Source organism: Corvus hawaiiensis, chromosome 3 (assembly GCF_020740725.1).
Source record: "Corvus hawaiiensis isolate bCorHaw1 chromosome 3, bCorHaw1.pri.cur, whole genome shotgun sequence".
Lineage (NCBI taxonomy): Eukaryota > Metazoa > Chordata > Aves > Passeriformes > Corvidae > Corvus > Corvus hawaiiensis.
Window position 1 is genome coordinate 87,147,572 of NC_063215.1, and position 18,185 is coordinate 87,165,756.

The following is an 18,185-nucleotide window of genomic DNA, read 5'->3' on the forward strand; positions in this document are numbered from 1 at the left end:
CATTAACATAATTAGATTAAAAGTTCTTAAAGTGGAATGCCTCAAAAATTTGTCAGCAATTTTACATCTCTAAATACATTTTAAACAGCCTTTTCTTTCTATTTACAGGAAAAAAGTACATAAAAGAACAGTGAATTATAGCCACTTTTACTTTTGACTAGCCAATGCAGTCTTACGATAATGTAGGCTTCAATTCACTGATGTAAATAAAGATTACAGAACAACCTTATCTAAACTATCATTAATTATTATGTTGACTCATCTGAGAACTCATATTTTGCCTGAGGGTTACTGCTTCTTAACAATAAGTGCTCATAAACTTATGCTGCTATATGACTTTCTCCTTAGCTCTTCCACTTGTTCTGCAAAGAAGCAGCACATCCAAGAAATTCCACACCACTCTGTGGATATGACAATGAGGTACAAAGATTTATAGAAGAGGATTCCTGTAAATCATGGAGCAGAACAGGAAAGATCAGAGGCATGACTATGTGATAAGGAAATCTGCGCTTTAGCTACCTGGACAAGTGTATATGCCAAATATATGCCAAAATAAAACCGCAAGGGGGAGGTTCCCAGGTGTGCTTGTGCATGTAGAAATTATAAACCTGTGCATACAAAAACACCACATGAAATAAACTCCCTCCTGATAATGTGCTCTTCCAACAGAGAGCAAGTCCCTTACAGAGGGTTAAGAGATCCTTTCGTGCCAAAAACCAAGTAAAGTACTATCTAAAACTTTGGAATAACATTCTCCCCTCTGCTACTCCCTCTCTGCACTTTCAGGAAAGGCTGTGAAGAGCCTTCACCAAAACAGAATCTCATGAGGCTTTTCATCATTGCTATGATTTATCACAGACACCTTTAAGCAAAAAGTTATCAAATACACACACAAACTAAGGGACAGCACCAACCATTTCAGAAATAGAAAACAATAAAATCAGAATCATAAAACTTACGGGGAAAGGTGTGTATGCATTTGTGTCAGGAAAAATAAATTTCAAGTCAGCTACATTCACTATGAACTTATTGAGGGACAGGATGGCTGAGAAAGATTTATCTGAGAAGAAGAGACACAAGTGACCCAGCTGATCCTTATCCCATAGACTTCAACTGCATGCCAGCAATCCTGTGTTGTGGAGTAGCAAATATCAGAAAAAGAGGTAATTCTTTGGGAAAAAGAAAGCTAACCTCTCCATGGGGATTCCAAGAGTTGCCATGCCAATTAAGAAGTTTGTGTCTACAGAATAATTATTACAGTACAGGTCATTTCCTCTCAGGGTCTGTGACCCAAAACCTAATGATGACCACATCATTGGTCTCTGCAGGTTGTGTCCTCCCTATCAATGACCTCAATTCCATTTTTTGAATAAGGCAGCTTTAATGTGATTATCAGCTTTATCCAGAATTCCCAACACCTACAGTAAAAAAACCACCATCACTTTAACAACGGTTAAACCCATCCAGCTGTTTTCACAGGACAGACCCTCAGAATAAGCTGAGTTGGAAGGGGCCACCAGGATCACAGAGTCCAACTCCTGGCCCTGCACAGCATTATCCCAAGAGTGACATCACGTGCCCAAGAGTATTGCCTGAACACTTCCTGAGCTCTGTCAGGCTCGTGCTGTGTTCATTTCCCTGGGGAGCCTGTTCCGGTGCCCAAACACCCTCTGGGTGAAGAACCTTTTCCTCACATCCAACCTAACCCTCCCTGACACAACTTCAGGCCATTCCTCTGTGCCCTGTCACTGGTTACTACAAAGAAAAGATCAGTGCCTGCCCCTCCTCTTCCCCTCACAAGGAAGTTTTAACTGCAATTAGGTCCTCCCCTCAGTTTCCTCTTCTCCAGGCTGAACAGACCAAGTGGCCTCGGGCACTCCTCATACGGCTTCCCCTCAAGGGCTTTTGCTATCTTCACTGCCCTCCTTTGGATGCTCTCTAATAGTTTATTATCCTTCTTATATTGTGGCTCCCAAAACTGCACACAGGACTCAAGGTGAGGCTGTACCACTGCAGAGCAGAGCGGAACAATCACCTCCTTACAAGGCATTCCTCAAAGCTCCTGAGTCCTAACTTTCCCCTTTCTCTCTTGCACAACTATTTAAAACAGTGTAGGAGTAGAAAATATGTAATACATTAAAATACATTTCAAAGTTCTATAGTAAGTATGTAAGCGCACTATAAACATTTAGGCAGTCAAGGAATGGATGTTTACGGAGTGAAAAAAACCCCACATCAGCTGCAAAAAAAAGTGGGTATAACTCAAAAAAAAAAAGAGAAGCAGATACATAGATATGGAAAAACCAGAGTTTTCAAACTGGACACACCTGCATTTTATCAATGATACTAATACTAGAAAAGCATCCACTAAGATAAACAATTTTTTTAGCATAGCTGATGAAAGTTGTGATATAATACATTTTCAGAAATACATAATGAAGTAGCCAAATCTGGCAACTTAATCTGGTGTCTACATTCTTTAATGTTACCCACTGTATATTACACTGATGAACTAACCTGCAGACACGGGCAGGAAAATACAGGTTCTGCCAGGACCGACAGAGGTATTTAGAGTGATCGATAACCCGAATCCAGTCCAGCTCATCCATGGACACCTCAATGTAGTAGGAATAAGACCTATGGATTGTCAAAAAACACTGGTTAGAATACAAGTTGACAAATTTTAGGTATTCAATTTTACACTGTCTTCTGGATTTTCAGTTGTGTTTAAAAGAAAGCTGTTTGTTCTTACCCAGATCCCTATTTTCAAACTAGCTTTGAAAACAAACTCTCACACAGTTATGTTAAGATGTGTTTTCAGAATGATTTAAAACATCCACACACTCACAATCTACAGTCATTAGATGAGACTCCTATGCTTCAAAAAAATTAAATGGAGACTTTTAACTCAGTCATAAAAATTATCATTTGTATTCCTTCCTCGTGGAATAAAACTAAACCACCAGTGATATGGTACTATTTCTATTGCCAAATCAATAAAGGAAAAAACCCAACAATTAGTAGATCAAAAATGCAAATTCAAACCCTCACGTGAAAAAAGCAGATTTGCTTTATGAACATTTTCACTGATACTGTTCTTCACTTCTGACCCTTTCAGTTCTTTATGATACATCATCGAGCCTGTCACTACTTCCTTACACACTCCAAAATTACCTCATGAAAAATAAAAAAGCCATTAACAGAATGTGTGTCTTCCTTTTGCTTATCAGTTATGTTTACCTTATAGTTTGCTGTTAAGAGAAAGCAAACCCAAACTAGAACTTGGACGTCACAGCTAATTTCCTATTATATCCATGACTGTAAGGCTTCGAATAAAGTAGAAGTATCACTTGTGGAACAGCAAATCACTGAATATATGTTTCAGAGTGTTTTCTTTCTCCTAAGGTACTAGTCTGCAACGTTCACAGGCATTTCAACAGCACTATGTCAGCACTTAGCACTTTTTCACACGGATTTCTGAAGAAGAGTTGCTCCTCCAGAGTTCTACACAAGCATTTCTTGTTAAACATTAATGCCTTGGCTAATATTTCCAATTTTCCCGAGGACTTACAAGAGTACTTATTTAAAGCAATATTGTTTAAAAATCCTTAAAAAAATGTTAGATAGTTGTTAATACCAATTTAAGCATTTGGAAAGGTAAGGCTGAGTCTTTAAATGTCAATTGCATAACCAGCCTTCATATTTACACCAATGAGATGTGTAATATTCACAACCCACACAAATACAATGTGTTTTAGCAACATTACTATTACTAACATATGTGTACTTGACCAAACTAGGCCCCTAAGTTTTAGAGTTTGAGCAGTTTGGATACAAAGGTTACTTGAAGACCTCTGTGCCCTGAGAATTTAGAGATTCTCACATCATCATTGCTAGCTAACATATATTTGTAACCAACACACAACATGCTACTTTTCAGTTTCTGAAGGTACCAAATAAAGAAATATTACCTCAAAAACACAGCTCCATTATCATACACAATAGTATACCCTTAATTTTTTTTAAGGCTGGATAGCATCTTCTTTGCAGATACAGTTTGGACAGCTACTCCCCTTAGCACTTTTACAGCTACGATTCAGCTGTTAAGACCCCTGAACTAGAGGTGTAAAACACCTGTTAGTTTGCATTTGGTTCTGTTAAGAAGATCCAATAGACCAAAGTTTCACACAGTTAAAATGAACCATATAGCTTAAAAAAATGTTCAAAAAGAAGCAATCATGCTGTACGGATCTCTACATGTCTGTACAGGTGCTAAAACACCTCTCTAGAAGACATCATTCATGTATCCCATGAGAAAGATGCAGTTAAGTGGCCAGCAATTCTTAGATAAAGACTGTAGAAAGGAAAAAACCTCTACAAAAAGCAAGGACAATCCCAGAGCAAGTTCCTTAAGATCTTGGCTGGTACATTTTGGCACATGTCTCTGGCCAAACTCTTCCCAAGGCCAACTACCCCACTGTGAATTGTTTTCCTAATATTTAATATGAATTTATCTTGTTGCTTGTATCCACTGCTCTTTGCACTCTCAGCACACAGCTTCAAGAGAATTCTGTCCCTGCATTCTCTATATTCTTCCACTGAACAGGTGAGGAGAGCAACAAATTCTCCCTTCTAAGCCTGCTCATCTTAAAAAAGCAGGTTCCCATGTGCTGAAGCCTTCATCATCTTGGTGTCCTGCTGAACTCACTCCAGCAGGTCAATATCTTATACTGAGGAGCCCACAAATGGACCAAGTACTCCAAATGCCTCCATTTCCATTTATCTTAGACAGTTGAGTTACTGGAGGGGAAAAAGCTTGACAATTCATAGAACAGAGAATCACAGAATATTCTGAATTAGAAGGGACCCCCTAGGATGATCTAAGTACAACTCCTGGCCTTGCACAGGACACACAGTGCTAATTCCAGTACTATACCTGCTAGGAAGCAAAAGAAAGTCCAATAGCAAACTTTCCACAGAAATCAAGAGGATTCAAAAAGAAAAAATTTTAAAAATCAGGATGACACAGAAACTAGATCCTAAACCCTTGAGCCCTCAGTATCTTATGAAGACAAAAATCTCTAGAGTAGAGATGCACCTAGTCTGACATTCTGCCAGCAACAATAGTTTGTTCTACTAATTTCAGACAAAGTGCATAGTACACCAAGCAACAGATAACTTTGTAAGAAGTTGTCCCAAGAAAAACATTTTTTCCCTAAGTTTCAGCAGATGCCAATTTATGCCTTGCAGATGAGGGGCATTTTACCAGTTATATAAGTTCTCCAAAAATTGCTAGAGAACTTATTATTAATATATCTCTAATACTGTTTCAGATTTTATAAATTTGGTTGATAATTGGTTCATAAATTTGGTTGATCTTCTGACACAACTAGTATAATACTACATGAAGCAGTTCCTTATACCATCAAAGATTCACTTTTTAATCTTAACAAAAGAAATAGAGGTGAAACAAATTTGAGTTGAACTGAAGTAGGAGAACTTATTTGAAACAGTTAAATAGCTAAAACTTAATGAAATTGGTTTTGAATTATTAGTAACTAATTCATATTTAAAATGAATTTAAATTTACAAAAATCCCACCCTAAATAAAACTTTTATACAACCTGTTCTAAAGTAACATGGCTTAGCTGAAAAAGCAAAATGCAACTGTTCTACAACTCTAAACTATTAGTCTGAAAATGAAATTAATTCTTTATCAGAAAGGTGATAAGGTATATAATAAATGTGTAAGTAGCCTGTTTTATTGTTTTTAATAGCTTAGGAATAACTGCTGAGCTGTCTACTAAATTATTACCTCTGAATTACAGAATCACAGAATCATTTACGCTGGAAAAGACCTCTAAGATCAAGTCCAATCTTATTGTCAAAGTGTGCCATTTCTTAATGGTTTTGATGTATTGAAAAAATTGGAACAAAAAAAAAATTTCAACGTTTGAAATGCAAAGATGTAAAAAATATTTAAATATTTTAAGGTAGTTTAACATCTCAAAATACGGTCTGGTGTGTAAGTAACCAGAATTACATTTAAAAATCAGGGTTTTTTCAAATAAATCTTGCAATAGTCATCTCCAACACCATCATGCTGTTTCCAGAAAATATTTAATTTATAGTTTGCACTGCTACATCATCACCAGTACAAAATGCACTACTTTCCCTTTTTATGTCACCTTGGCACCTACCGACTGTCTCTGTCCCACAGGAGAATTCGTACGTGGTTGATTATTGAGGGCTGGCCTAGTTTAATTTCAATTCCGGACCGGCAGTCGTCGTTGATCGGGTGTCGAGAGAAGCCATGATCCAGGTCATAGTTCTGAGTATCTCCATCTAAAAGAGCAGACTTCAGCTCCCCTTTCACAACTTGTGCTCCATATTTCATTGTTGCAATATTCTCCCCTGGTACTAAGAAGAAAAGGAAATAATTGCTTAAATTTTGCACTCACATACTGCGAATTAAATGTTCTGGATATCAACTCTGTTAGGTCAGACCAAAGATTATTAGTAGTATCCTTTCTTGGCTGCAAACACATCCTCTAGGGGAAAAAAAAAAAAGAAGAAAAGTAGAAAAAAAAAGAGGCATTAAGAACATTTAGCTTCCTCAGTTTCATTTGGTATCTCCTACATGTTTTATGGTAATAAAGTTGTGCTAATTTACTGATAATTATGTAGTTGTGATATTATGTAGCAGTCCCCTTCATGATTTTACAGAATTCTGTTGCACCTGTCAACCGTTGTTTGCTTTTGGTTTGGGTTTTATTGGATTTTTCTCCTCCTAAGTGGAAGAAACTTAAATGTACAAGATGTGTATCAAATGTTCAAGATGCATCATGAATTTGCAGAGTGGCGTATACAGCAGTATAGCCACACACGCTCCTTCGATAGCTATATGAGCTTCCAGTACCCTGCAAAGGTAAATGAACTCAAGTGAAGTGGGAAACTTCTGGATACTTGGGCTTTGAACCCAGATGGAAAAGCAAGTTTTTTATGCCAATATTTCACAGTAATAAGCTTGTGTCCTAGGAACATCTTCCTTCAAGCTAACTGGGGATAACGATCCCTAACTTCAGCTACAAAACAACACTCTGTAAACTACCCTCTTCAAAAGACATTTTTAACAGCCATCTTTGAGGAGAGATCCTAGAAAATATGATCTGAAAGCTAAATGATGAAAAGCTACCCCAAACTTTTCAGGCAGGTTGGCAACAGAAGTATGAATTTTAACTGGGTGTTAAAAATTTGACATATAAAGAACAGAATTTGAAGTGGTAAGTGGTCGTCAATGTTTCCACAAATAGAAGAAGTTCCAAGGTTCTGAATGAGTACTAAAACAACAAAGAAATTCCACTCTCAGAAAAGCTGCGATTAGGAGCATGTTATTGTGGAGATATATATCCAGAAAAGAAGCCAGAAAAGACCATTTGACTTATTCAAATTTATCTACTGCAATGTCAACAGAATGTCTTGCATGAGAAGACTTTTACAATATCCTAATATTAACTCATATGGTTAAATATTAATAACTGTAACTTCTAAGGGAGAACAAAGAGAATATGCAATTCTGAGATAGCAGTAGTTTTCTGTGCTCATCATGCATGACTGAGAATACAGCGCAGGCTCTTAAAGAACATTTAACTTAATTTTTACTGTGGGCCAAATTCTCCCTATAAATCACACATTAGATGGCTAACAATATCTTTTTAAAGCTTGAGTGTTATATACTATTGTTGAATTAACAGAGAGCACAGAAAAAAAAGTCAAACACAAGGCTTCTTACATTTCTTAGGCTTCCACTAAAACAATTTCAGAGACTTGTTTAACTATTTAGACAAACAGGTAAAGAGTAAGTGAAAAGTCGTAAGTAGTGGAGAAATTATGAAAATATTTATGAAGAAAACAAGTCGCCATCAACATAAAATCATTTAAATATCATTTATCTCACAGCCAATTCATTTTTATTTTCCATGTTTTTGTAAAACCTTTTCTACTAAATTACCACTTCCTCTAGGAAAATGGTATTACATTCATGTTTGAGCAATATCTGAGATACAAAGCAAGAAAATAATTGACTAATATAAAGGAATAAAAACGGCATGAACAGTTACGTAACAATATGTTTCATATTGTAAGCCTTTTATAACACACAGTAATAAATGAAAACTCAAAGCACAAATTAACCACATCCTCCAGAGAACTACAGTCTGAAGGAAACAAACAAAAAATCTGATGCTTACTTAACATGCCCCTGTAGTTGAGGTCCATGTCCCTACTCTCAGAACGAATCTTAATGGCATCTAGGATGGCATCAGGTGACAACAATCCAGAAGGTCTTACAACGTTCAGTAGTTCTGTTAGACTCATTAGTGGCAAACGTACTGCTTGCATGATTTCAGCATGGTTTTCCTTGGGGTTATGTTTACACCAGTTCATCAAAGCTTGGAAAATGTCCTTTTCAGGAGCTGCAAATGAGTCTCTCAGCACAATACTTAGAAGAGCAGCCTGGAAAAGAGAAATAAGAACAAAAAATTATACCCCCTAAATAAACAGAAATTAATTTTAGTTTTATTTTTTTAATCAAGGGAAATTCAAATACGGCAAAAAGTTAACGGCTATTTTAAATTGTAGCTATTAAAAATAATCTTTAAAGGAGTGACTCCCTGAAATTGTAGCTTGTTTTAGTTATGCAAGAATTACAGAATCCATGACCAAAATAATAGGCAATATTACAAAACCACTAGAAGAAAATGAAATGTAGAGAACTAATCAAATCAATATAATACCATTCAGTAGTTCAAGTTTACTTTGGAACACTACAAGATTTAGGGACTTGGCAGTATGTTCAAAATATTCCTTTGAACTTAAGATTGCTATAAGAACACTGATGAGAAAAAAAAGTGTTGCTTGGAATCACTTTTTTTAACCATTTCTAACTACTTGGGATTTCTGTCTGTCACAATCTTTCCCTCTGTCTTTTGGTGCCAACTAAGAATCAGCAGGTAAGAACTCCAGTGGCTCTTATTCATGTAGAAAACTGACTAACTGCAAAATGAGAACCAAAATAATCAAACAGCTTTTTGATTTTCACTTAGGTAGTAGAATAATCAGGAGCTTGCCTAGAAAAAGGAAAGATCTCTCAGATATACCAGGACTGGCTATGCCAAAGACATCAAAGTGTGCACTTCCTGATGAATGATGTTTGCTCATTTCTTTATTGATAACATGCTCTCAGAGCTCAGATTTAACAAACCGACATGACAAAGTACAGAGAGAAAAAAATCTTTTTTCCTTATACAACAGGTAAGTGAGCAGAGCAGTGTTGTATACTCATTCAAGGAATAAACCCTTCACAGCTTTTCCACTAAGAAAAATCACTTTAAAAACCCCCAATTAAAGCATCACTCATTCCAGGTGCTCTGCTGCTTCACACAAACACTACTTGAAAACACTCCGTCACTATTATGTCCAGCCCAAAGACCCTGCCGGAGTAAGTGCAAAATTTCAACTTCATAGAACAGCCTGACTCCGTCACAAATATTTACACATCTAACAAAAAAAAGAACACACAAACCCAAAGCACTCTACCACACCACCATATTCTGCAAGTTCAGAACACGATGACAATCAGCAATATAAATCACAGTCATCTCCAGAATGCTTCAGTTTATACAGCAGAAAACCACCCATCATTAAAGAAGTCTGTATCAAGAAATTAATAGAACAAAGTATCTCCTGTCATATTCAAGTCTATATTTGACTTCCCCTGTGCAGCATTCAGAAGCCAAATTATATCAGGAAGACATGAAATAAGACAAATTAAGATTAGATTTCCTGCTGCCATCTCCTAGAACACACCATTAGATTTACTATATTTAGCTATACTGACTGGTCAATACCTAAAAAATTCAGAACAGATTGCCAAAATTTTCAGTTCAGCTTGTCTTGAATATTTCTAACCATCACAGTTTCACTAGTATAAAATGATAGCTATGAACTAACACAAGTTTTTAATTGGTGCCCCCATTAGTATTTCATCACAAAATTGTATGCACATTAAAATTAACAGTCCTGGGGGAAAAAAGTGCAAACAAAAGATATACCTTAGAAAGTGACAGGAAACCTTCACTGGAGAGGACCTCTTGGGCATTTCTATCCATGAACATACAGCACATAAAAGTTAGTTTGGGAAGAGAATAAAGACTGGCAACATCAAAAGTCATACAGACGTTCTGAATATTAAGTATTGTGCAAAGATACTCAGACGTGGAATCCTCCAGTTCTGGGAATCCGTATTTATGTGCTAGGCTTAGGAAGTCTAGAAGAACCTCCTCTTTCTCATCTCGTAGTGTAGCACGACCAGTGTAAATGTATTTCAACAGCATGGTAAATGCCTCTGCAGTAGTGTCCTGAAGAGGAATTTCTGCTTCAGGCTGAGATTCTCTCATTCCTCCATACAATAATGCTCTGTAAGGAAGAGAGTTTAGTTTAGTTTAGTTTAGGTTAGTTTAGGTTAGTAGCTTAACTCTCTGAGAAAATTCACTGGAATAAGATTACCAGGAAGCTTTAGTAAATACATTTCTATTGAAAAATGCCCAGCTCTTATATTAAAAAAAAGCTAGATTAGTATTATTCCTAGTTTTAAAATATATCTTCTAGTCTTTTTCAGCCAAACCTCTTCTCAATTCCAATTCATCAAAATGAAACTTGCTAATTGAGTATATTCCATAGAAGCACACCAGTTATACTCTGAGAAATCAAAACAATTTTGCAGTAGTACCTTCCTGTTCTCAAGCGATCTTTCTCTTGAATTTGTGAAACTACCTTCAAAATCCAATTTAATGAAGGTCAAAAGAATAACACTGTGACATGGTATTTATCTTTTTCTATTTGAACAAAATGATTTGATGTGCTGGGAAACATTCACACAGAAAAGGTCACACTCAATGGACAGATGATTACACCCTGAAAAGTTCATAGAGAAACAATGTTTATCTCATCTGCATAAAAATTTCCTGTGAGCCTGACAAAAAGCCTTACTTCACCTGAAATAATGGCATCTAGCAGCCAGGATCACTCTGTGTGCTGGGAAACGCTTCTTTTCCACAATAAAGGTAACGTCGCTGTATTCCTCCCCGTTCATTAGAGCACCAATATGCTCTGACAGAATGTGAACGTGGTCGATCTCCCCCACAGCTGTGTAAGGACGAAGTGGATGGCTGTTACTCATCTTGGAGGGATGGTGATACTGGTAGCCTAAAGGACAAAGAAAACAAGCAGTATTACACAGAGCAAAAAATATGAAGAATAGCAAGCATAACTGCAGTAACAAAGAAGTGATTAGTCTAAGTAATCATATATTACAAGAAAAATTAAACCAAGAGGTTGTCTATGAAATTTCCTTTTCAACTGGACACAACACAGCTGGCACCAACAATTCTAGCTGACAAAGTACTTCAGAGAATTCTGTCACCTTTTTGTTCAGTCAACCCTTTTACTTAAAAGAAAAAGCTTCCAACAAAGAGAATTAAAAATTAAACTATTTTAAATAATGTTACCATAAGAAAGAAATTTCATCTGAATTAAAATGCACACACACAAAAATGAAATAAGCTTCTGACCAATTAAGCTTAGTCTTAACTCTCCAGACTGTACTAGAATCAGTGAAAATGTAAAAACAGTGTTTTTGCAGGATTCTAGTCAACTTTTCAGAACTGGGAGAAAAATAACAATCAAGGTAAGTTTTAATAAATAGCAGACAAAGCCTGTCAGAGAGAAAAGCTTTAAAATGTACAATTCAATTTTCTTATTCTTTACACTCAGTTTTCTTGATGACTTCTTGTTCCCTCATATGCATAAGAAAACAAACCCCCTAATACCTCAGTCATAAAATTAGGAGATTGCCCAGTAATGTACAATATAGATTAATGCATTAGGCATATCTTTTGTTTCTTCTTCATTCACAACAGGTTTTAGCTTTTCTTTGTTTTGGTTTATTTTGGCAACAGAGGCTTTCTGTAGTCTCAATGGCAAGAGCATCTCCAGGCAAATTTAGGTCTTATATCGGCATCTATTGTTACACTTCGGTTCACTTTTCTTTAAAAATCAGTTAGCTGTTTCAGTTAACCATCCATATTTTCAGAGACATCTTCCATGCTCCATTTACTAGCAACTTTTCAAAATGGGCAGATACCTAGGGCTGAAGAAAGGTACCACAAGAACCAAGAAAATTATGACACCATACCTTGCACACACCTAACACGTAAATCTTCCAAGTCAAATATTCATGACAGAAATACACTTTTAGGTTCTACTGTAAAAATACTATGAGAAAATATGTAAAAACCAAGCAAAAAGATGCACTTGGGGTTATTATTTGCACTTTTAACACATGGAAATGCTTAACCCAAAATCAAGATATTGTGGAAACAGTCGCAAAGAACTTAAACTAAAAAAAAAAGTGATAGAAATAGAAAATAAAATTTAAGAAAAATACAGCATACTAAATCAGTAATAGATCACAGCACAAATGGGAACAAACCCCCAGGTTTCCACTGGCTGTCTCTGCTCATTGAATTAGAAGCTGTACGCTTGTGTAGCCACTACAGCACACAACCAGCAACAATGGCCAAGGATACTGAAGGCAGCCTAACCCATGGGAACACAGAATACTGTACAGTCATTCTTCTATCCTGACACGAAAGTAAATTAATTTTCATGGGTTTTCATAGTAACAGACTATTTCTTCCACTTGCACTGGTTAATTTACAATTAGTTAAGATAATTTAGATTTATGCTTCCAGTAACATTTACTTTCTATCAAGCAAGGTTAACCAACATCAGCCCAGCAGCATCTATTTCTACCAGCAATACTACTTACCACAACATGATTGATTGAGAGTTTATAGACAACGGTAAAATTGAAATGCCCTCAAAATAGAAAACTTTTTATTACACCGAGGGAGGAAACAAAGAGATGTATTTGTTACTCAGCTGCAATCTCAGGTGTCGGTACTCCTTAAAGACTTTCATACCACACCCATAATTGCTGTTGTTGATCTTCATTTGCAATAGTCAGGCAACCCAACTACATATGAATTACACATCATCAAGGAACTCTGTATTATCTCTCTTCTGTTAGTTTAAACTTTTATTGATTGAGTAAGCTGATTTATGATACTTCATGTACAAATATTGGCACATTTTAATCTTAAAATCTATTTTTATTTCCAGTTTTTACTACATTCTACTTTGTTTCCTGAATCCACTCTTGTCTCTAAAAAATAAGAACAGGTACTGTCTGAATGAAACTGAGAGACTGTAAAAGTAGTGAAGAGAAGGGAATGCCACCAGCTGCACATTAACTTTCCTTTCAGTAGCTGTGGATGTTGTCATGTGCCAACAGGGTGAAAAGCTCAAGGGAAATTGTTTCTATTTACGGTTAAATAAACAAATAAAATCAAAAGCACACTTCCCTCTCAAGGGTACATAAACCTCTGTCTAAACAAGAATCTTTTTATGTAAGAGGGCAAAGTCTGAAGTGAGAACACTTGCTAGTAACTGAGGATGTTCAGTCCTTATGAACATCAAGATGCTGAACAACAGCAAGCAATGAAAGTAGAAATTTAGAAATCGCCCTGTGTCTAAGCAGCAAGGCAAATTTGTTCTGATGTGTAATGCTCTCTGAATTGCTGGTTCCATGTACTATTCTAATCCATCAGTTTCAAACACAAACCTGCTGAGCACAGGAAATACAGGACTCAAATGATGGCTACAAGCCGAGGAGGCCTTTCAAATGCTTGAACGACTCGAAGTGTTGGGCACTGTCACCTTTACAAAATCACGTTCATGCCTTTTCTGTGCACTATGGGTAACACCAGTATATTGAAGAAACACACCAACATAGATTTCCAACACAAGCTTTGTCTGTATTGTGGATTTTTCATATAAAGCAGACCAGTGAGACAGTCCTGCCTTCAAAATATAGGACCAAATAATACATGACTTCATATCTTCCTAGGCTGGATTAATTAATGGTACAAACTCAGACAACCCTTAAAGCAATCTGTGCATTTCTTGTTTGAGGAAGTAAAACATAATAACCTCTTTAGTTGTGCCAAGTTGCTATGAGCTCACAACTTCCCTGTATAGCTAAACGTGTATTTTTCTAGTTGTTATTCAAAAGTGCCATCTATGATTAAAAAAAAAAAAAAAAATGGATGCTGCTAAGAACTTGGGCAAAACCCTTCCTGAAGCTCCATCTGACATCTTCTGTCATCAAACATCACCCTTTCAGAGAATACAGGTGCTTACTCTTCCTGGCAGTCCAAGAAAATGCCATTTACAAGCCTGTTGCCAGCACCATAACCTATTTCCAGGAGGTATTCAGAGCTAATTAACTGCCTCAGGAGTCAGCTGCTGAAGCTTTGGATATGACACAGAAATAAACAAACAAAACAGTGTTCTCAGTGATTTCAAGGCACCATTAGAAAGGCAACAGTCTGAAAAGGCATTTGTTAGGTCCTAAGGCCTACAAAACCACTTCTCTGACCCCACTGAAAGACACGCTATTCAAGAGTGAGCATGTGAAAAATGCAGCCTAGTATTACAATAAGGCAGCATGCAATACTAGGTAATTTCACCCCCTCTAAGCTTTCAGTTTCTTGTATTTCTACTCAGTAAGTAATCTGTAACATATTATAGGATACAAAAACAAGAGCTAGAAAATGCAGCAACAACAGCAAAACAGCAAAGACATCCTTACTAAATAACTAGAAGCTGCACTGAAAGATCAGCACTCAGTCTCTTCCCTCCCTCATTTAGTTTAACAGTCAAGAATCCTCTGAAAAGCAGTGCTGCTTCAAAGAAGCATGGAAGTGTTGTTTTTCTACAAGGCATAGAAGATTGAATATAAGAAATTAATCATGAATAATTTGAAGAAAAATTTTATATCAAGTGAGTGAAGAATGCTTACATAACTGATACCTCCATCTAAACTTTAGAAATAAATGCAAGTAAACAGATTATTGCTAAAATTAATTTTTTCATGAAGTATGTCTGGATTATAAACACTGAGCAAATAATTTCATACCTTTAAAACAACTAATTCCTACATCCTCTAGTTTGTACCTAGCAAGATAATACTTTTATCAGAAATACACAAAGGGAATTTTCTTAAATGTAATACTTTTACACTGCTCTTTTATCTAAAAACTGGTTCTCAGTTTATTGGATGGCACTTGAGTAACATCTCAATTTTTTGTAATTCACTACATCATAATTACTTCATATATTGTAAATAAATTCTAGCAAAGTATTACTTTAGTTTCAATGTCTATTACCACAGACTCCCAGAACACAATAGGTGTAACAGTAACACTACTGTACAAACATACCACTGGTTCAAATCCTATGGTTTGTATTTCCAATGGATACACATATGTCTTTTTATAAAAAATAATTTGTTCTCCCGAGTTCAGGCACAATAAACAAACAACTCAGGAAACAGAAATTTTCTGTAAATACTTCAACATTCAGAGTGTAAACAATTCTGTCAGAACCGCTGCTACAGTAGCTCCTTTGTACTTCTAAGTAACAATAACAAAGTTGAAACTGAGTGAAAATTGACAGAAAACCAAAAAAGTTTTGATACTTAGTAGCCAAAAATACAAACAACATAATCAACCCCTATGACTTTATAAATACAGAATATGAAAGCTTGAGTAAGTGCAATTCACAGAACTTTCAAGTCTCATCTCCAACCCTTCTGTTGTGAAAGGATTAAAAGGAAAGCAGATGGTAACATTAATGGTAACTAACCACACCACCCAATCACAGCATTCGAAACAGCAATTTAGTACCAAAAAATATTTTGACTCAAAGCATATGGGAAGTTATGCCCTGCTCATCTGCAAACACACTCCTGTCACTTAAGTGCTGTAGTGCCAACGTTTTACATTCCGCTCAGACGCTTTCCTGTGACAGAAGAGCAGGAGTCAGTTCAGCTAAGTACAAAGAACAATATATTAGTGCAGATTATTTATTAACATGTATATAAAATTAACCTGCTTAAAATGGCATACAACAAAACCATTAAAATCTCAAGAAAACACATCGGTCCACTCACCAGTGAAGCTGTCTGAAGACCTACAGTGAACGTAGCCTGTAGGCAGATTCCCGGCTTCCGGGAAATTAGGGTTCTTCGCCATTCTGAACAACAGACAGATTGAACAGCAAGCTCATAGAAACGTTATTCAGCAACATCCAGCTGCACAGCAACAACTGGACCATTTCCTGGAACAATGCATGAAATACACACCATCAGAAACCATGAGCACAAAGCCTTATGATGAAAGTGAGAGAGATGTGTATTTCTCAATTCAAACTTTGTGGAAATAAATTCTTTTAGAAACCTTCAATTTCATGAGAAAACTTCTAAAACCGTTAGAATACGGCAATAGAATTTCTTTTCTGAGTCATCATAATTTAATTTTGACCATTCATATTTTTAACCATCACAGAACATACTGCCATTCATTTGTTCATTTTAAGCCACAAAAATTTCATCTTGACATTCCTGCTACAGCATTAACGTCCCTGAAAACCCCATTTTCCCACACAGGTGTCCTAATTAAACCAGGTCTATACAAACTGTATCACACACACATTATTCCCTACACAGCCAAAATTCTCCAAGTGTTCTTGGCTAGCTAAAGGTTTTGGGAGTTCTGGTCGTTGTTCTTTTTACAAGATTTAAGGCAGTTGCAGATCTTTCTCTTGCACAAGCTTTTTTTATAAACAGGAAAACGAAACAAAACTGTAGGATGAGGAAATACAGAAATATAGAGGCTTTACTTGCTTAAATACATAACCGACATAATGAGTCTCCTCAACAAGTATAAATTATTGTTAACCTTCCCATCAAATCTGCCAGGAGGAAAAATAAACTGTATTTAATTTGGTAAGTAGATGATACCTTGACGTATGATTTCTCTCGTAAGAGTCACTCTAACCTTCTTTAAAGGATACGTTTAAGAGAACAAAGGAGGAGAGGTAGAAAAAAAATACTTTTAGGTAGTCGCATGAACTAGAAGGTTATCACACCTTAATCCTGCAAGTCAAAAACAGACATGTGACAATGAAAATCTCCTGGGTTTTGAGAAACAAAATGTAATATGTAAATACTTTCTCTCTAAGTAATGTATATTATCGTGTTGGCCCGTGTTGTCAAAATATATTCAAAAACCTTTTATGAAAATTCTTGGTCTTTTTTTGTTAAATATGAGTAAACATCCCAACAGAACAGTTCGAGTACCTGATTTACAGATTTGTAACAGAAGGCACACCAAATACACCTACATTGTGAGGAGGCTCAAATTAAATCCTAAAACACAAACTTAAGTGATTCCAGCACAGGGATTTAAGAAGGTCTGCGTGCTGCGCTTTAAAAGCACGAGCAAAGAGCATTGCTCGGCAAGCGAGATCATCGGCAGGTTGCTAACAAGTTAACATTAACTTGTTTTTTGAAGTCTGATAACACGTCTTCTAAGAGTTAATTTCAATGAATCACAGTAGTGCGTAACTTGCACAGTGGTTAAACTACTACGACACCAAAGCAGCAGGGAAAACACTGAGTACCGCGAGAGCGTCAGAATACCGAATTCGTATTTTTAAGTAAATAAAATTCCAATTAGATAGCCACAACAGGGCCTTGAGAAGCCAGCCGGGGGCAGGACGAGGGGGCGGCAGGTGAGACGGGCGCGGACCAAAGACGGCGGCCGGAGCCGGCGATGAGCCCAAGGTCGCGCCCGGGGTAACCCGGGCCGCCACCGACCCCCAGCCCGGGAGGCGCCAGGGAAGGCGACCCCCGCCCGCTCGGCCGCCCCGTCCCTCGCCTCCACAAAAAGGCACTTCAGGTGAAATCGCTTCACCGCCAAACGCGTCCGGCGCCTTCGCCGGACGGCGGCACTCCCCCGGCCCGCCCAGGGTCGCCCTGCCCGCGCCCGCTGGGAGCCTCCGGCGGCAGCACCTCACTCCGGACGGCCTCGGGACCCCGCTCGGCCTCCGGGCCGCGCCCCCCGCGCCCCTCCCGCCCGCGGGACTCACCGGCCCCGCCGCCGCCGAGGCCTCCTCCCCCCGCCCTGCCGCCGTCCATACGTCACGTGGCGGCGCGCTGA

General features: G+C 37.3%; 1 protein-coding gene across 2 annotated transcripts in view; it reads right to left on the minus strand.

Annotated features, from left to right (window-relative positions):
* BTBD9 (BTB domain containing 9) overlaps window positions 1-18,184 on the minus strand; it is a 161,074-nt gene extending 142,890 nt beyond the window's left edge. Inside the window, exons 1-7 of one of the 2 annotated variants that reach the window (XM_048296601.1) lie at window positions 18,115-18,184; window positions 16,136-16,302; window positions 11,055-11,265; window positions 10,113-10,476; window positions 8,250-8,514; window positions 6,201-6,420; window positions 2,518-2,637 (exon numbers count right to left, since the gene is read on the minus strand). In XM_048296601.1, the coding sequence (XP_048152558.1) occupies window positions 2,518-2,637; window positions 6,201-6,420; window positions 8,250-8,514; window positions 10,113-10,476; window positions 11,055-11,265; window positions 16,136-16,217 (1,262 nt within the window). In that variant the 5' untranslated portion in view covers window positions 16,218-16,302; window positions 18,115-18,184. Of the gene's footprint in view, window positions 1-2,517; window positions 2,638-6,200; window positions 6,421-8,249; window positions 8,515-10,112; window positions 10,477-11,054; window positions 11,266-16,135; window positions 16,303-18,114 lie in introns of those variants that run through there. The other variant, XM_048296602.1, reaches the window with a different exon arrangement.
* Between the last annotated feature and the right edge of the window lies 1 nt (window position 18,185).